Genomic DNA, 19,607 nt, shown 5'->3' on the forward strand with positions numbered 1-19,607 from the left:
ACGGGTGGACATGAAAAACCAAGCCGCTGGATAAAGAAGAATCCACGGCTGTCTCGGGATTTGTAAAGGGAGGAAAAAAGAGACGTAAGGAAAAGTTTTCAGATCACTTTAGACCATCGGCCAGGGGAAGATTAGGCTATTCGCTAAAGGCAGTGCAATGAACCTGAACTGCGGTTGCTTAAAGCAAACAACCAAATATTTTACAATAATCAGTTTAAGAACATTATCAGGTCAACTGCTATATGCTTATAGTGTGCCGCTTACCAAAGGGTTTTACTCCTCAAAGCGTTCATACGGGGGGTAGAACCGGGATTATTTTGTCTGACAGCTGAGCCCGTGAACTTGTGATCCCTGACACGGCTCTGAACACATGCTCACATGGCCCCGTAAACCCCGGACAGACCCGTGGCTATTCCTTTAGAGTCATTCGCTGTAATAAATACTTTAACTCTCTTATTTTTTTTCCCCCCTCCTTTACTTTTAAAGACGCTCTACTTCCGGCCCCGCCGTGCCCTCAGCGCTTCCCGCCCCAGCCCCGCCCGTCCCAGCTCCTCCCGCCTCAGCGCTTCCCGCCGGCTCCCTCAGGAGTTACCGGGAGCCAGGAGCCGCTGCAGCCCTCGGCAGCCGCCGGAGCCCCGCTCTCGGCAGGTGAGGAGGCTGCCGGGCCGGGCCGGGAGGACATGAGGGGAGGGAAAGGGGCGGGATAGATGGGCGGGCAGGCCGGGATGTCGCCGAGCAGTTCCCGTGGGTTCGGTCCGGGAGATCCCGGGATGGCCGTGCTGTGGGGTGGGAGGTGGTGCCGAGCCTGCTCCGGGAGCCGGAGCCCATATTCTTAGGGATTCCCGTTGTTCTGCTGCCTCTGGAAGTGGGGATAATGGTACTCGCTGTCCCCTAGGAGAGGATGACGAGGTGAGACCGCGGTGGGTTTGACTGCGGTGGAGGTACGGACGACAGCGGGGCAGTGGCTGCCTTAGAGCTGCGGGAGAGATCTACAGAAAGTTTATTATTCCTCCTGGCCAATGCACTCTAGTAAGTAGAAACTCCTTTAGCATTTACGTGAAGGAATGCTCAGTATGCTCGATCTCGGTGAGCCTTTGAGGCAGCACTGGGCAGCCGTGAGGGGGATGCCTGAGGGGATCGTGGGTCTGGAGCGGGGTCTGTGGGAGCTGCCGAGATCCAGGTTCATCAGTGGGTGCTGCCGAAGCAACGGGTGGCTGTTCTTTTTTAAATTAACGTAGCCGTCTGTAAAACTCACTAATGTGAACTAAAGTCGCGAGGCACAGAAGTGTCTCTGCGGGCTGAACTGCGAACATAATGAAAGCGCTCAGTGGTTTTCCCCTTCACCAAAGGTGACCTCATGTAATATCCCCTCACTGGAGCAAAACAAGGAAGGGCAGGGCTAGACACGGGGACAGTCCCTCCTGGCCCACAGAGCTGCTTCCAGCATCCCGGAGAGACCTGGGGAATCCACGAGGAGGAGGGACCGACAATGGTGCCACCACAGCTTGGCTCACAGATGGCAGAGGAGTAACCTGCGATCAGGGCGTCTGTCTGTATTGCTGCCAAAAGCACAGATGATATTTCCTAGCTTGTTTTAAAGGGAGCTCTGCTGGAAATGCTGTGTTTCACTCATCATCTGTGCTGTTGCAGCCTGCTTCAGTAACCAAGCTGAGGCTGCTGAGCTACTGTGTCAGAACTGTGGCTGATTTTGTGTTAAAGGTGCAGAGGAGCCAGTTTTGAGGTTTCACACAGATAATGATGCACTGATACACCACAGTGCACTATGCTTGGTGTTTTTGTGCAGAGTGTAAAAACCACAAGTCAACTCCATCATCACAAAACACAATCATCACTTCATTGCAGTGATGATTCAGCTACTCATAAAGCTCTGAATGGAGCTGGTGAGCTCCAGATCTTGTGTGAGACACACGCTGGGAACTTAAGGCAGTCTGGATATAGAAACATCTGCTCTGCGTGATACCAGTTAAATGGCTGCTCACGTGTTTCTCTGGTGAGTAACTGGGAACTCATTGGCTGGTTTCTACTTTCAGATAGCAAGACTTTTCTTTTCAAGGCTCAGTTTTAGTGCGGGAATACGCTGGCCTTGCATTTAGAGAACCAGATGGCATCTTGCATTTAGAGAACCTGAGCTGTCTCAGGTTTTATTAGGATGCACTGCAGTCGCTCAGGCTTTGGAACAGAATTTGTTTCATAAGTATGTGGTCTCTGTGCTGCACGTGAAGAACTTCAAAAAACAGCACAAAACTATCAAACCCAAGAAAAGTAAATTTTTTTAGCACTTCTGCAGAAGCAGAGAGCTGGGATTTTCCAACAGACAATGGGGAAATAGCCAGAGGTGGTGACAATTCCTCTTTTAGGTCTCGTGGGTAGTGCAACTTTTGCATTCACTTTTTATGCTGTCCCAGCAGTCACTTCTAAACACTTTTTCTGTGCAAGAGGTCAGTTCGGCGAGCCCAAGGAATTCTTTATAAATATTTGAATTACCACTGCCTACAGACAGACTCCTGGTAAAAGTCCCTTGATACCTTCCAGGTAAACACCGAGAGCAGAGCGCACAGGCCCAGCCAGTAGTGCCTACTCCATTTTAAGTCTGTCAATCAAATCTCAATCTGCTAAATGACACATTTCTTGCAAAGATAAATCCGCCTGCGAGGCCCTCACGAAGAGCTTGCTGGCAGCAGTGGTCACTCGTGGCTGCTGAGCTCCCGCTCCTGTGTTTTCATCACGTTTATTGTCAGGTATCTGCGGGTTCTGTCCAGTGCAGAGCAGCCCAGGAAATATTGCGGTGCCACACTGAAACCAATTTGTTGGGTTCCGCAGCCGTTCCACGCCGTGCTTTTGCCGCCTCCTGGTTCTGAGGGCTCCTCTCGTCATGAGCTCCTTCGAGGAGGCCGAAACAGAGGAGACAGTGACGTGCCTCCACCTCACCTTCTACCACCCCGGCCAGGCCGAGAAGATGATGTTCCGCTGCCTGGATTTCTGCAGGCGCCAGCAGGTCCGGGCGGACGACACGGCCAAGTTCGGCCGCGATTCCAGCCTCTGCCGCTACAGCCTGATGGACACGCGCGTCTCCCGCATCCAGTTCTCCCTGCAGTTCTACAGGAGGCTCCACACCTCGGAGTACGGCTTTGAGATCAAGAACTTGAGCAAGAAAACCAAACTGACCGTCAGCCAAACGGAACTGGGGTACTTAAACAAAATCGACCTGCCCCTGAAGTGCATCATCTGTTTTGGGGACTACCAGATCCTGGCAGAGATTCAAGAAGGGGAGGCCGTGGATTATTTTGAGATTCACTTACACTTGGCTGAAGCACCCATCTTACAAGAAAGGTGCCTGCCATCCCTGCAGCCTATACCCGAGAATGGCGTTTCTCCTTCCTTTCCTCTTTCCCAAGGCAAAAGCCCCACAGAGATTGATGAAAACGAGCTGTACTAGCGGGGAGGAGGAGGCCAGATCAGCTTTTGTGGCCTGCACAGCTCCCAGCATACACGGCTCTCACCTCAGCCCAGTGTTCTTGGCGGAGCTCACTGCCTGCTGCACATCAGTCTTCTTTACTTGGTGTTTTCAGCACAGGCATTCCAGAGCACTGCTCCACAGAAATGGATTCCTGCCACTGCCTTCACTGAGGGCTCTCTGATGCCCAGAAAGGTGTGGGAGGTGGGGGGGTCACTCAAACCCACCCCAGAACCGTGGCCACGTGCCTTGAAGGGACATTTAACAGGCATTAATGCAGAGCATGCACAGCAGGGTTTTTGGTCCCAGCCAAGGGCTGACACAATGTCGTGTTGCATATTATACTTGGTGCTCTTATTTGCACACCAAATTCCAAACAGTATTTTTTGCGAGCCAAGGCTGTGACTTCACGGATTTCGCAACTGAGAAACACTTTGTCCTTTTAAATTTATGTTTTTATTAGCTTCAAAGCAAGGTTTCTTTTTTATTTCTACTTATTTAATTAACATATATATTTTTCTTTTGCAAGTTAACTGCTTTTGCTTGTGATGTAGACGAACATGTAGCATCAATGATCATGGTCTATAAAAATCCACATGAATTTTGCAATAAATACATTTTGTTCTGTGGTAAGGATTTGCTCCATTATATAGCTGCAATCTAAAAGAATTTTTGGAGAATAAAATTATTTCCAGGACCATCCAGATAAGAGACTGTCACTGGCACTATTCCAGGCTTTCCAAAAATGCCATCGCTCCAAGGTAAGAATTTACTTAAATACTTTCAGGAAGTTTTCTACCTCTACTCCTCTACCCAAACCTCTCTAATAATTTTCTTGTCTTTTAAGTATTTCTCAGGGTGTTTCAGTTATGTTTTCCTTTGTCAGGGGCTCAGCTTTTCATTGGCATTTGGCTTTTTTATTTTGTCAAGTATTTTAGTTTGCTTGAAAGACACACTGGGGAAGAATGGGAGTTACCCATTTTATCACCACTAAATATTAGGATGCATTTCAGCATTAATCATTCCAAGCAAACCATAATTATAACTGAGGGGAGGAAGAGCTGAGATTAACGCAACCAACCAGAATTGTGAGAAAGCCATGGGAGGGGCAATGAAACTCAAACACAGGTTGATGTAGGATTTGTCTGTTCATCTCCTCTGTGACAAAATTACTATGTTGCCATGTTTTCCACTCTAGGAACCAGGCTCTGGTTTCCAAACAACAAGCACTTGCTCAGCTGTATTTACCTGAGGTAAGAATCAACCGTGTAAAACACACATTCAAAAATGAGTTGTCTCCCATCGCTGCATTGATCTGACCAGCACAAGGTAATTTACACAAGGAAGGTTACTTTGCCTTTAAAGGGTGAGGGTACAGCTACTCATTTCCAACAGGAGAAGGGCTCCATGCTCCAAACTCCTCAGGTCTTCTGCAACAGGTCCCCAAAAGGGACACTGTGGGATACAGCAGGGCTCTGACATGGCTGCCACAAACCCAGGAACAGATACCACACTGCCAAATGTAAGACTTGCTGAAAATTTTAATGACTTTTAAATTTGTACAGATAGGCATTTTACAGTACCCTTGAACTGCTTCACACGAGCTGTTTGCAGAATCCTTTGATTTCTCAAATAGCCACAGAGATGGAGCATCACTTCAAAAGTCACCCAGCATGGTGCACTGAGCGCTGCAAATCTTATCGTTAACCGTGGCTACAGAACATGCCCATCACAGAAAAAGGTGGAGTCAGCCTCCTTTTTCCTAAGTGCTTGTCCATCCTAAGGGCAGGACTGTCAGCTGACTGACTTCCTCAAGGCATGGTCAGGACAAGGTCACCTCATGTTCCCCGGCCAGGGGGCAGGGGAGGTGACAGTTTCAGCAGGTAAAAAAACATGTTATTTACATGCTGAGGAAGTTGCCTTCCTTCCCATAGGAATATATTGTACAAAGAAATATCCAGGAGAAGTCACACAGCAGTAGCTTAGGCCAAACCCAAAATATACATTTGATGTGTACAGGTCTTTAAAGCTCATTACAAGTATTGCAAATATAAATAATGGCATTGAAATATTTTCAGTGACACAGCTACAACTGAAGAGATGGAATGTTACCAACAGGATTTATCTGTTCTCTAGGTTATTTGTACGCATTTAACCCCAGTGTGCAGTATTTTTGTTCCTTATCCACGCTGTAATGACCCAAATATTCCAAATAGCTTCAGACGAGCTAAACCACATTTTCCGCACAACTTTCACCGACAAATTCAGTTCTGATGATTGACAGAGCAGGTTCATTACTTACCACAACGTGTTCCCTTTTACTCCAAAACAAAGTTAAACCCTGTCACCCTTTTCCCCCTGGAAAGAACGAGACAGCTGCACAAAATAATGGCAGAGTAGAAATGGCTTTACTTTGAAACTTTGGGGGAAAGCTTGAGATCTGCAAGCACTTTGCAGGTTCTCTTTTGTTAAAAAGTTAAGATTGACATGGAATACCAGGGGAGACCACACAGCACAGGACAGCAGTGGTGCAGTCACTGAACACCTCCTTGGATTTCAGCCCGTATTAGCAGGATGAGCCATCCACTTGAGAGGCACAGGAGAGGCAGAGCACTTTTAACACACTGTTAAAACATGAATTTTTCTTCTTCCTTTTCAAAATGCAGATGTAGAAATTCAGTCTTTAGGTCCTTGTTCTGCCCAGCCCCAGCAGCAGAGCCATCATCCCTCCCCCAGTTTGCTCACTGGATGTTGCTTTTCCATAACTGTTCCGGTCCAGTGGAATTATAAATTTTCCACAACTGAGGAATTTTAAGGACCACGTAGCAACAGAGGTTGGTCTGTTCAGGGGGGCTGGGAAAACAAGACTTTGGTCCTCCCAGTTTTCCACTGGTTAAAATTCCCATTTTACTGACACATACAGAGAATTTACTTTTGCTTTTCTATCTAGCACACGCTTACTAAGTCTGGCATATTATTATACAAGGCGATATCTTACCTAACCTGATCAGTTTTACTATGTTCATTGAGGTTAACCGTGCTTAGCATAAAGTAATTAAAAAAATAAAATAAATGTAAAAAGGACAACAGAAGACTAGGAAGACTTAAAGCTAGACAGGGGAAAATCTGCACATTTGGCATGTGTCAAATTTGTTTTACAGCTCTTACTTTTGCACCCTCTAAACAGCTGAAGAGCAAGTCAAAAAGCACAGACCAGAAATAAAAATATTTTAAAATTATTTCTCTATCTTCAAGTATTAAATAAATTATACAGGACAGTTTCTGAGATAAATATTCGGCCAATGATGAATTTTAAAACACAATCAATAGAAACATCATCCAGAAAAAAAAGGCAAGTTAAAATATAGATAAGTCAAAGCTATGAAGCTCCAATTAGTGCAGATAATTTTATATTAAATCCAGATACCCAGAAATATACACAATAGAATCATCCCAGTTTTCACAAAAGTGGGGAAGGTAGGTGATAAAATTGCACTTAGTTCTGAATTCATCCGGACGGCGAGTCGTTCCCGTCGCTCGCCGCTCCGCGCGTAAGAAAAAGGGGAAGCGGGTTACAAAGGAGCCAGGTGGCTTTGTGGGTGATTCCACTTCCCTTTCCAGCATTTGGTCACGGGCAGGGGCCGTGCAGGGATGGTCACTATCTGTCCTGGTGCTCGGAATCTGACAGCCTGACGTCCGAGGCCGACAGTTCCAGCACGGGGTTGACGAAGCCGGCGTACTCGGAGTTGCCGTTGTCGTCCACGGCGGCGCTGACAAAGTCGTTCTCCCACTCCAGCCCGTTGGAATCGTCGGAGGCTGAGGCTGGGTGGCTCCCTGGCTTCCTGCTGTTGAATTTCAGCGCTGCCCGCAGGATGTCCTCCTCCGTCTTGGAGCGCTCCCTCACCGGGATCATCCTGTTCATGCCTGGCGTTTAACACACGCGCGTGAGAAACACGTCCTCGTGAGTTTTCACCTAGCTGCTAGGAGAAACTACGGTAGAATTTGGACAGATCGGAAAGGCCTTCAGTTTGTTTAACTCCACACTAAATATGGTTCTGGCCACTGCTCAAGGACATCTACGATTTTACTGATTTTGTCAGTAATTACAGACATTGATCACCTATTAGACTGGCTAAAAAACAAACGCTTGCTTATTTTTGGTGAGCCTTTCAACAGTCAAGGTCTGAACATTTTGGATAAACTTTCAACTAAGAGCTTTTGCAGGTTTAGTAAACAAAACCAAAACAAACAAACAAACAACCCCCCAAAAAAAACCAACAAAACAAAACAACCCAAAAAAAAACCAACAAAAAAACCCATTGGCAACAATGAGGAAATGCAGAAAACACCTATAACGGCAGCAATGATACTGCTGTATGATTGATGGGATACTCCTTGGAATGCAGATCCAAGTTCCCAGTAAATGTTAACAGTACAAGTAATAAGGGTTTTTCCCAAAATATTGAAGTCAGGCTCTTGACCGACCTCCACATTTTGAAAGGAAGAACAAGTTCTTCCTTCTGCTCCTGGCTCACGAGAGGGCAGCATTTCTTTACCATTACTTTTGTCAGGAGTTTACAAGTCAGTTCCACAAAATGCAGGGAAATGAATTCATTTGTCTACTGGAGTATCCTAATAAATGAATTCATTTAGTAGGGCTATCTCCACATTTATCAAAAATGAGGAATGTTCTCGGTAAAAATAATTTACAGTTTTAACTGTCCGGAACTTTTAAACTTGTCAGAAATTCCATCAGAAACAAGTTTTAAATCACCTTCCCTTTTGAAAAAGACGAATTTACAATGAACACAGCTTAAACTGTCAGCATCTTTAACCTTTGAGTTCAGGATGAAGCTGAAATGCAGGATAAATACCTTCTTCATCCTCCCACTCTAAATCCAAGGAGGTGCTGTCATCGTTCCCACTCACGGATTTGGTTTTGGTCATCAAGTCACAACTGCTCTCCGTGTTGGGTGTCAGCACCGTGGCATCAGATGAAAGCCCTATTAAAAAAAAAAACAACCCATAATGTATTTTTAATTCATAAATGTACTTGAATTTCAGGTTAAACATGCAAAAGTAAAATCTTAAATTAAGCTGTCACTCTGCTTTGCGGCCCTTTAAACCTCAGGAATGCTGGAAAAGGCACTTTATCAGTTCAAAGAGTAATCAGTAGCTTATAAATAGTCAATATCACTGAGATATGGCCTAGTTGCAACTAGAAAGGAGTTTAGTAAGCTGTAAGCTGAGCTTGTATGAAGACTTGTAAAAACAAAACAAAACCCAAATCAACCCTCTCTTCCCCAAAAAAACCAAACTACTCACACAGCCATCAATCCTCCACCTTAGTGGTTGTCATGTATTGTCACCAAAACTTACAGATAAAAGCTTATCAAACTGTTTTCCTCTAAAATGTTAGTGGAATTCTTTAGTACAGGCAGGACAATTCACCTCTTGCACTTCATTAGGAAAAAATGAAGCATTAATATGCTTCTAATTACTTTGCCAAGAGATGTTAAAAAAAGCTATAAACACACATCTGCATCTTCAACTGGTTTTACAAGAAATGTTCACCACCGTCTTTTATTTATCAGATAAAAAAGTTATCAGATTTTAACATTACAGATACATGCATGCACATTTTATATTTGTGTGTGTATACATAAAACTATAAATAATCTGTGTTTATCTAGAAAAAGAAGCAGCACTCTGTGCCCCTCAGGGTCCCTTAACATTTAAAGATGTGCTTAAGGAAAGGCAGACTTACTACTACTTCGGAAAGTTTCATACTGGAATTTTGTATTCCTCAGGAAAGGATCGAGGTCTTCCTCTGCCACAGAGCTGCACGAACACAATTTTTATAGCTTTAGAAACCTCCAAGGGTGCCATCAAAAATATGTTAATCCACATGCCCCCAGCTCTGTGCTACAAAGCACATACACCCTGAACTAAATTATTTATAAAATCCTCTACAAAATGCCTTTCTATTCCTACTCATCACATCCTCTCCCAGTCTGTGCTTCTGCTCAATTTTTATCAGTATTTTCAGTTAAAAATCAATTAACCAGCTCAAAACAACTCCTCTCTTCATCACTTTAGATAAAATCTCTGTATTTTTCAAATCACTTTTTAAGCCATGAATTCAAACCCTGCTCCTGCAGTCCTCTGTTTTTAAAATCTGGCCAGTTCCTACTCAGCTTTCTCAGCTCCTATTCTAAGTGTGCTTCCATAGCAAAATTCCTCCTTGTCTTCTGTGCATGAGTTTTTTCTAAACTCAAACACCATTCCACTGTAAATTTCTCCACTTTTTTTTTTTTAGCTTGTTTTTCCCACCACCACCACTGAACACAGGAGGTGGGAGTGAAGCAACTTAAAAGAAAGAAATACTTAAATATTTAATAAATAAATATAATTAAGAATATTAATGAAGGAACAGGCAGACTATAAACCATTTAAATAGTGTGTTTCTATTGGGTTTTTAAACCAGGGTCCTGAACAATAAAAATATGTTTACTTTAGCTGAAATCTTACATATAACCACCTTTCTAAAATACACCACTGGATTTTATGTGTGTGTAAATATATTTTAGCAGCTGGGAGCAGCACTGTATGCAGCAGTCTAATAACTCCAGCGACAACCAGAATGAACCCAAAATACCCCCCAGCTTTCCAGACGAGGAACAGGAGTGCAGACAGGGAGGAGTCTCAGTTGACATGAATAAAATTTGGTCTCTTACCTCTGGAACTCTCCGTTGTTGACAGCATGTGCTCTCTGCGTTATCCTGTGCTGCCTACGCTGCTAGCGAGAAAAGCGAATCGTTGAAAAAGCTGAACACTCCAAAGAGAGCTCTCAACACTTCATCCTATTTTATGCACCCCCCCCCCCTCCAAAGAAAGCCCACCAGTTTTCAGAAACGTGTTCACCACCTCAGTCAGGACCACACCTGTTTTGGCTCCTGTCTTCTTAAAGTGCTTTCAGTGCACAACTAACACCTGGGTGATGCTGGATTTCTTTTGCTCCGTGCCCAGGAACAGCCACCCTGCCATTTAAAAGATAAATATCTCCTACAAATCCTTTCATCCCTGTGCAAAGCAGTGCTGCCATCTCCTCTGGCTGTCTCCATCAGCACTAAGTGCTTCATCTATATTAATAACAGCTTTGCTGCCTTGCAGGGCCAAAAGTATTAATAACTCCGCTAATGTCAACTTCATCTGAGAACTGCTCTTTGCTTCGGGTGTGGGGAGGTGACTGCACTGGATCTAGTGTTTTTCAATCCCAAGATGGTGATGTTTTCTGGCACACTTTGCATCGTGGATATTTAAGCAATAGTAATTGCAGGATGAAGTGAGCAAATGGGGAGTGTGGAGAAAAAAAAAGTGGAAGCAGAAATATCGCGTTGCGGTGGTTAGAGGTGAAAAGATTCAAGAACGCAGAGAGGAACAGACAGAAGTTTGGCACAACACAGTCAACAAATCTGTCAAAATCAATTACTGACACACGCATCGATTTTCTTTCAGGACTCCTATACCCACTTAATACCCAATTTAGATTATCTCCCTGTTTTGCCAGGTCATATCCAGCACTGCCAGTTCCAGGACACACACATATTAAAATTCCCTGCTGTTACAGACCCTGACATTTAGTAGGGCAACATCAGCAAGCCAAATGAGCTTTAAGAGAGGCCATAGTTCCAAGGAAAAAGCCATTTTCCCATTTGTGCCCACAAACAGCAGGGAGATGAGTGATGCATTCAAAAATAGCTTCCAGTTTATCTAGAAGGGCTAAGTGCTCAATGCATATCTGGACAAAAACGCTTCCTTAAAATCCTTACAATCCTTATGGGTTTTGAGGAGGCTCTTTGAGCAGGAGATAAGTGGTACTAATTTTACACCAAGAGGAAATTAAAATCTCTACAATCCATTCTGTCTTAGGTCCTGACTAAAAGAAGTGCATATTAAAAATACTGAAAGACAAGAAATACAGCATTTCTTGCAGAGAACTTCTGCAAAAACCAGTTAACGCCATTTAAAAAAAACCCTACTTTTGCTGGCTTTTATATAGATCAAAAGTGGTAAGAAAAAAAAATAGCAGGCAAAAAGGTCAGAAAGAATTAACCCTCCCAGACCAAATGGCAAGGGGAGAGAAAGAAATGTGAAATGAGAGCTATAGGTAGTGACACAGAAATCAGATGAAAACTCCAGAGCAGGGTCTATAAAGAACACAAAGATAACGAGCCGTACAGTGCACAAATATATAAAGTACATTTTACAAGTCTAAATGATGTCTGAATTAAATGTGTGCTTAATTTCAGGGGCTTTTTTACCCCAAAGCCATCACAGATCATTTTTACATTTAATATCAGTAACTTCTACATGTTATATAAGAAGAGTGTGAAGCTAATTATAGATTAAAATTGTAACTCATTCAAAATCTATACTTGGCAACAGAAGCTGTTTCAAACAATTATGGTGATTTTCAGCTGCTCCAACCAGCTGCACTTTCAGATCTTGTACTTCTTTCTCTACTTTGCAAGCCAAAGCCATCTCCTTGTCAGGTCTCCTGAGATGGAAAGGGTATCAGGGAAGTCTGCGTACATGGGAACAGGACAGAGGCTCTCATATATACTGGGGTCTTTTCCCCCTCACCTCCAAGAGCTTTTTCTGCTTTGCTGCCCTGGCTGCTTGACGTTGTGCAGCATATAAAGCCTCCTCTTCTAGTCTTAACTTCTCCTCTTGTAAGGCTAACTGTGTATGAACAAAACAGTAATGGTTAACAAAAGCAGAACCTATCTACCTTCCTGTTAATAAAGCCGTAAGTGCGAGAAAGCAAAGGAAAAGCAGCTAGAAAATCAAAATAAAACAAAATTGACTACAGATAAAGCATTAACTGGATTTAACAGCTTCCCTCCCCGCAAGCAAACAGCCCGAGAAATTTAGGTAACCACTGAGAAAAAATTTATTATTAGTGAAATGCTGTAATGCTTTTTTCTATTTTATTATGGACTGCACAGTGAAAGATTTAAAGATTTTCAGTTCCATAGGCACTTTAGATTAAAGTTCATTCAAGTTCTACATTGTATTCCAGATCATATTCCATTAACTGCTGCAGCACTAAAACAGAGTAACAAATTACGTGCGTTTTTTTTCCTTAAGAAACTTGTGGAGAAAATTTAGCACAGGAAAAGTTGAATCAAGATTATTCCCCATTTGGTCTTGTCACTGAAGAAAGGGTCCAATTTAAGAGATCCTGGTCAGAAACCCAGCCTGTTCATTCCATTTTTCAGCGAAGAGGCTATTAAAAAGAAGGAATTTGTGCACCTTGTAGGCTAACTGATGAACAAAACCCAATTGTTCCGTGTGAGTGGAATCTCCTGGTGTCCATGGCTCACCCTAACATTTTTGGAAGAAAAACCATTTGTACTCTCACTGTGACCACTCACCTCTGACTGAAGCTTCAGATCAACAACCCTCTGCTTTTCAGCAATGGAGTCGTAGTGTCTCTCTTTCAGGTCTGCAATTTCTTCCTCAGTCAGAGGCCTGGGGAAACACAAAAAAGCTCCATCTATTATTCATGCATGACAACCCTCACTTGCACTTTGACATATCTGTGTGGTCTTTCCTGACCAGTGCTTTCAGGCAGATCCAACAGGCTGCGCTTGTGGCCTCCTCCTCCCGAAAGTTCCATTTTGTTCAGGAGAATGCTGTCTCTCCTCGCTCTCACAATATATATTATTTATATCTTTACAGAAAGTATATTTTCAGAACCATCTCTGCTAACAGAGCTACTGGAATAGAACCATTACCGTCACTGCAGTCCAAATCCCACTTTTTTTTTTCCTTACTTCTTTTTGTCCCTTGTTTTTCCCTTATTCCGTTTTGTTTAGTGATCACAGTGGGACAGCAGAGGGAAGGAGAGGTCCTCAGTCTCAGTGTCTTACCTGTGACTGCTTTCTGGGCTTTCCCCCTGTTAAAATAAATAAAAAAGAAAAGTCTGATTTTCGTAAACACAGAGCACTTCCAGAACTTCCCTTAGCAGAGCAACCCAGGTCATTTTCTCAGACTGAGGGCACTTGCTGAGTCTTATGCAGGAGTTATACCAGGAGCAAATTCTCCTTTGAGTCTTCCCAAACACACTTTTCCCCCACACCTCTTCTTTTCTTTCTTCCCAAAGTCCATAGTGCCCCCTTCCTTAATGGGTTATTTCCCATACTCCCCAAAACCAATCTATTAGATCTTTATCCAAAGCCTTAAATCCGTATTTCCAGTGCAAGGAAACTGAAAGTAAAAAAAAAAAACCAAAAAAAAAAAAAAAAACAAACCATGATTTAAGTCTACAACTCAGCTTAAAGCAGGAGGAAGATTCAGATGTTGGAACCATTTTTAGGGATTTTACAAACAGGTTTCACATAATGCCCCAGGTACTCACCTCATCACTTTCCACCAGGTTCTCAAACTGCAGAGGAAAAAGAAATAATTTTTACAACTCAGTACAACGAGTCACTAAAGACACACATAAAATATGATTGCACATTTTATGTGTCTTGTAAAAACAGTACTCCAATTCTAACAGTGGGACTGTAACCCTACTTTCAGAGGAATTTTATTTTTAGAGTTGGACCTTCTTACCAATGTCTCTCCTCCTAAAAGGAGAAGAGTCCTAATTAAAAAACAAGCATTCTAAGCTGCACAAACTCATCCAGCAGAAGTTCAGCTGTCACATTAAAAAAACAAAAACAAAAACAAAAACAAAAACAAAAACAAAAACAAACAAAAAAACCCAAAACAACCCAAAAAAAAAAAACCAAAAAAAAAAAGAAAAAGCAAATAAAAATCCTCTGTACTGGCTTTCAGTACAGTAATCTTAAATCCAGTCAGTGCATCAGACACAGAGGGCAGTACCTACGGCAAGACTCCTGACTGACCTAAAATCTGGGAGGAGAGAACAGCACCTCCTTTTCCCAATCTGGGCTGGAATATCCCAGAATATTTCTGTGTTCATGAACTGCAGAAAGTGTTAAAGGCATTGCTAGGATTCAGCTTTTCCCACTTTTTCTTAAATAGCTAAAAATCTAAGTACTCACCTCTATAGTGAAGTGTTCTCCTGTTGAACATGTTCTAAAATACTTGGATCTGGAAAAATAAGTTTACAGTTAGACTGCAGAACACTCTTCCACACACAGCAGAAGGTAAACGAGCCCGAGAGTTTAAAATAGATTTTAAAGTATGTTAAATCTAAAATAACAACAAAATCTTCATGTATTTAGCACATTGACTTATTAACTGGAGCTCTGCATCCCTCCTACAGCAGACAGAGGCAAAAGCATGTAAACATCTTCTGTAGAACTGGGGAAAAAACTAAAACCCTTGTGAGATTAAATCACTTGTCAGGATGCTGGACTTGACATTTACAGACTATTAGCATGTTCTGCAATCCCTGTAATACATTTTTCCTGGAAAAAAACATTGTTCCAGGCAGTTTCTGAAAATGCTGTTGCTCACCACGGCACTTAACTCTTTCCTGGCATCTTGTACCTCATCAGTGTTAAACAATACGTTTTATTTTGACAGCTTGGCTGAGCCTCAGAGAAAAACATCCAATAAGAGGTCAAGGAAATACTTTTAAGCTTAAAAAAAAAAAAAAGATTCACGCTCTAATTTTATACAGGGAACTGGTTTCTTCTCCTGAGTCTCTATTAAGAATTCTTCCAATTTTATTTTAATTCTTTTGCAGAGGGCAGTTAGCCCTGTCCTCTACAAAACCCCACACAGTGTTAAGTTACCTGAAAACATTTTTACCTAGCCAAGGAGGTTTGGCCACCATCCAGAAGAACATTCCAACGTAAACACTCTTCAGTGCAACATCCATTTCATCGAACTGTTTCCAAAACCAGGGTTTCCAGTTACCAGTGCTGACTGGTGCAAGGAATAAAGCCAGGGCCTCAGGGATTTCTATACTTGCACGAAAAGATCGTTCAGCACTTGCAACCGACACCAACACTGTGACAATAATACAAGCAGCACACCAGCCAAAGCCTGAATTATTTTAGCCGGATCCTCTTTCATCTCCATCTCATTCTTCTTTGGAAGCCAGTTTAGGGAGCATCTCCCCTGGCAACTTGTTGCACTACCCACTGGTTCCTTGTTGCACAACCTTTCCTGCCACTAAAGAACCTTTTCCAGAGAATTCACTGCTGGGAAACCAGAGAGGAAAGGCCACTTTCCTCTCTGGAAATCATGTACTATGTGACAAGGATAACTGGGACATGTGGCATGAGCACTCAGAGCAATTTCACTGCTGCCCTTCTCTGTAATTTGGTGTGTAGGAGCCAACACCATTAAGAATCTCATTTAACAGCACTGTAACAGGAAATCGTCCCAGGGCTATCTACACTGTTATCATTCCAGTTTGCAGCACCAGGCTTTAGGTAAATTACTTCCAACTTCCCAAGCACTCGAGCTGCAGTCAGCTTAGCTGCAAGAACTGAACAGCAAACCAAATGCACTGCAAGCTCCCTAAGTGTCATCACAAGCAGCCCGACAGCAAGGCCAGCTTTAGGAAGAGCTACTCTTTCAGCAGGTCTTTCAGCTGCTTGCTGAACAGGGACTCAGTCCCAGAAAACTGAAGTCTGTGCCAGAGTTTTGAGCCCATAAATGGCAGAATTACAGAAGCTTGAGGTCATTAGGGACACAAACAGAAGACCCATCAGCTTCACCCCTACCCAAAACTTCATGTGAACATCAGCAACCTATGAAAATGTTTACACTTTTTATAATTCTCCCTTAAGCCCTACTTTTCCATTGTTTTATATGTATATATATATATATATATAATATATATATAAAGCACAATTCCAAGCAAAGGCAATTTACAATATTCCAGTATAAACACACTTACTAAAAACTCTATACTTAGTTGTTTAATTAAGAGTTTATCTCTTACAGGCAAATCTTGGAGCGTCTAAAAATAATGAAGCTGGGGTGGGGGGGAGGATCTGAGTGATTAAAATAATCATTAAGTTGATAAGCTACATTTTTACGTTATGGTGTTCCAGAAACAGCCAAATGTGGACAATGTGGTATCTATGCAAACTTTGTAATACGCCATATTTTACAGCTTTGGTTTTAACAGAATTCCCCGCTGAGTGGAAGGAGAATAACCTCCACACTCTGATACTGCTCTGTAAACTACCACCACCACACCCAGAAAAAAAAAAACCTGATCTGAAACACAGAGGCCAGCAGTTCTCTGCACATTTTATACGCCTCACACTGTCGCTGCAGGTTGTGCAACACCTGGACAATTAGACAATACCGCAGCAGGCAGTAAGATTTGTTCCACTGGTAAGGACAGCCTGGTACTGGACTAACATATGCAGGGACTGCCACTACATTTTTTTGTCACTAAAGCTGTCACTAGATTTGCCTGCTGAAAGAAAGGGGCATTGGCATGTAGAAGAAGACTCAGCAAAACACACAGGAAGAAGAAGAAGCTTTCAAGTTGTGCAGGAAGAAGCTTTCAAGTGCTGCCTGGTGTTCTCAAAGCACGACAAACTGCTGCTTCAGTGCCCAGCTGTCAAGGCATTGGAAGTGTTCTCATCCCCTCTGGTGGAGCACTAAAGGTACAAGCAGGTATCCTCTACATGGACTGCCCTGGTTTTTCACCCCTGTCTCTGAGAAGCAGCTTGTCTGGAAGGTGAGACTTGCCTGCCAGAGTGGATGTGAAGCAAGAGGCCACGAGCTTGCATCACGTAAAATGCTCAGCATATGTGCTGAGAACGATTTCTACCCTAACACATCAAAAATAAGTGATCCAGTACTGGGCAGGATATGGAAAGACCTCAAGCGTTTCCTGTTTGCAGAGCCGCTTTTCCGTGAACTGGTCGTGGCAGAACGAAACAGGTTGTCACACACGTTTCCAAGAGATAAGAATTCTTCTGAACCATTCTGCAACAGACATGAGTTCATCCGAACCATTCTGCTCCTGATTTATCCCAACAGCGTCTCAGCCTCTGACTCACAGCGAGGACGAGATCACATTGCAGAAAACCGGGTGTTTTTCCATCTTTCGCACAAGCACGGCCGCCTGCACGGCTTTTCGGCGACCGACCTGAAAAACCTCTCCAGGCATCTCCCGCCGGAAAAACACCGGGGCTAAGGAGCCGGTGACCCTGGAAGTGCATGAGCCCCGACCGCACAGACCGCGCCGAGCCCGGCGGGCTCCCGGCGCCTCCATCCTCCCGGGATGCCGCGGCTCCCGAAAGGAACGGGCCACGGGCACCGGGCGCGCCCGGACCCCGCATCCCTGCCCACCCCGCCATCCCCCTCCTGCCCCACGGGGAAGGCGGAGCCGCCGGGCCCGGCACCTCCCCGCCCCGGGGAGGGGAAAGGGGCAGCCGCGCTGGCTGCTGCTGCTGCTCACCCTCCGCCGCGCTGGACGCGGCCGGGATCCCTCCGGAAGAACAGCCCGCAGCACCACTGCGCCCAGCAGTTCCCCATGGCATCCTGCTGGCGACAGCTCCCGCTGCCTCCCGGCGGGCTCAGGCCGCCCCGGCCGTGGGGAGGGGCGGCCGCGGACCCCCGGCAACAAAGGGCCGGCACAGCCTCATGGCTGCGCAGGGGCGGGCGGTGCTCGCCGCCACCGCCGGCGCCGCCCCTGCCACCGGCATCATCGCGACATCGGCCCGCCCCTCGCCGGGACCGTCCCAGCCCGGCAGAATCCCGCCCCGAAAGCGGCTTCCCCCGTGGCCCTGCGCCGTGGGGTCGTCTCACGGCGGCCCGTGTTTTGACAGGAGGAAAAATATGGCAGGGTCCCCGTGGGCAGGATGGAGAATAGCGTTTTGAAGGAGGGGAATCCCGTTCTAGGTCCCTGTTATTATGGGGGGGGGGGGGGATGAAAAAGGGGGGTCCCCCCAGTTATGGAGCCCTGACTGGGTCAGCGCCATCGAGGTAGCAACACCTGGAGCACACCTGGAGCAGAGGCACGGTGTGGTTTAGCGAGGTTCCCCACTCATTTTTGGCCTCCCTGGTTTCTTAAACCACAGCGCCACGCTGACGCGTGGCAACGCGGAATCGCGGAACCGCAGCATGCTTTGGGTTTGAAGGGACCTCCAAACCCATCTCCTTCCAGCTCCCTGCCACGGGCAGCAACACCTTCCACTAGCCCAGGTTGCTCCAAGCCCGGTCTTGGACACTTGCAGGGATGGGGCAGCCACAGCTGCACCTGGGTGCTCTCCACCCGCACAGGGAGGAGTTTCTTCCTAATCTCCAGTTTAATGTGCAATCTACTCTCTTTCGGTGTGAGCCCACTCCCCCTTTGTCCGTGGTAAGTTAATGGTGTCATTACAAAGACCTGGGTTGCTCCTTTCTTTGAACGGGTCCAAAAGTCCCGCAGCAGTGGAAGGGTTAATTGGATTCCAAGTCAGCTCTCCATTAGCAGCACGGGACAGGCGCCGGGACCCGCAGGAGCCGCTTGCTAGGGTAGTGACGAGCAGCAGAAGGTAGGAGGAAGGTAATAAATCACTGCCAAGCACACCCCGATGTTGCTCTTTCCCTGGAAATGTGAGGTCAGCCTGGAAAAGTGCATTACTGTGATTGCGTGCAGGGGGGGAGAATGAGGGTGAGGCGGACATAAAAGCAGCCAGGAATTAATTGCAGAAGGCGATGCCGATCGGTGTGACTCGGGAGGAATACAGTGAAGGTTCCAGAAAATATTGCTGGGATATATGATTCCTCATTACACTCTTTTCCAGGAAATTGACATTTCGGCAAGGTAAACGCTGCTCCTTTCCCAAAGAGCGATGTTGCAGTATTCCAGCCTGACAGGCGTTCATAAATTCCTTCAGAGAAACTGAACGCCTTTTTATTTTTTAACACAGTACCCTCAGCTGTGACAGAGAGGCCACCGAGCTGAGGCGGGAATATCGGGAATATCCACGCGGAATGCCTTTGTTTCCGCAGTTTGTCCCTGGAGGTGTTTTCCTGCGTGTCCTGCCGTGCCGCTCCTGCCCAGAACGTGAGAAGTCAGTGTTAGCAGAAGGCCATCATGGGTCGCTACGTGGAAGGAACAAGGGGCTGCTGGATTAAGAATGTGTTGGCTGAAAATACGAGTCAACCCACAGGGATGCTTCAGCTT

The 19,607-nt window shown here is 45.0% G+C and overlaps 2 protein-coding genes across 6 annotated transcripts; one reads left to right on the forward strand and one right to left on the reverse strand.

Annotated features, from left to right (window-relative positions):
• The first annotated feature begins 284 nt into the window (after positions 1–284).
• TIFA (TRAF interacting protein with forkhead associated domain) lies at positions 285–4,108 on the forward strand. Of its 2 annotated transcripts, XM_053975427.1 has the most exons (3): positions 285–648; positions 896–1,029; positions 2,842–4,108. In XM_053975427.1, the coding sequence occupies exon 3, from the start codon at positions 2,894–2,896 to the stop codon at positions 3,455–3,457; it is 564 nt and encodes a 187-aa protein (XP_053831402.1). In that variant the 5' UTR covers positions 285–648; positions 896–1,029; positions 2,842–2,893; the 3' UTR covers positions 3,458–4,108. The 2 variants fall into 2 exon arrangements, with proteins under 2 accessions (XP_053831402.1, XP_053831404.1); XM_053975429.1 differs by lacking the exon at positions 285–648 and having other exon boundaries at positions 799–1,029.
• Positions 4,109–4,996: 888 nt separating this feature from the next.
• On the reverse strand, positions 4,997–18,115 carry AP1AR (adaptor related protein complex 1 associated regulatory protein). 4 transcript variants are annotated; one of them, XM_053976324.1, is made up of 10 exons: positions 17,895–18,115; positions 14,557–14,605; positions 13,902–13,928; positions 13,414–13,439; positions 12,916–13,012; positions 12,122–12,220; positions 10,213–10,271; positions 9,243–9,316; positions 8,350–8,478; positions 4,997–7,399 (listed from the first exon to the last, which is right to left on the reverse strand). In XM_053976324.1, exons 1-10 carry the CDS (start codon positions 17,969–17,971, stop codon positions 7,134–7,136), a joined length of 903 nt encoding a protein of 300 aa, XP_053832299.1. In that variant the 5' UTR covers positions 17,972–18,115; the 3' UTR covers positions 4,997–7,133. The 4 variants fall into 4 exon arrangements, with proteins under 4 accessions (XP_053832299.1, XP_053832298.1, XP_053832301.1 ...); XM_053976323.1 differs by having other exon boundaries at positions 10,213–10,274; XM_053976326.1 differs by lacking the exon at positions 12,122–12,220.
• Between the last annotated feature and the right edge of the window lie 1,492 nt (positions 18,116–19,607).

This window comes from Vidua macroura, chromosome 4, assembly GCF_024509145.1.
Source record: "Vidua macroura isolate BioBank_ID:100142 chromosome 4, ASM2450914v1, whole genome shotgun sequence".
In the NCBI taxonomy this organism is placed as follows: Eukaryota; Metazoa; Chordata; class Aves; order Passeriformes; family Viduidae; genus Vidua; species Vidua macroura.

Excerpts from the sequence above, each read along its gene's own strand:
- AP1AR (XM_053976323.1), bottom strand. The coding sequence starts at position 17,971 with ATGGGGAACTGCTGGGCGCAGTGGTGCTGCGGGCTGTTCTTCCGGAGG. Across the intron at positions 13,929-14,556 it reads GAGAACACTTCACTATAGAG|TTTGAGAACCTGGTGGAAAG; the intron begins GTGAGTACTTAG and ends TTTCCTCTGCAG. Across the intron at positions 7,400-8,349 it reads AGAGTGGGAGGATGAAGAAG|GCATGAACAGGATGATCCCG; the intron begins GTATTTATCCTG and ends GTTAAACGCCAG.
- TIFA (XM_053975427.1), top strand. The coding sequence starts at position 2,894 with ATGAGCTCCTTCGAGGAGGCCGAAACAGAGGAGACAGTGACGTGCCTC.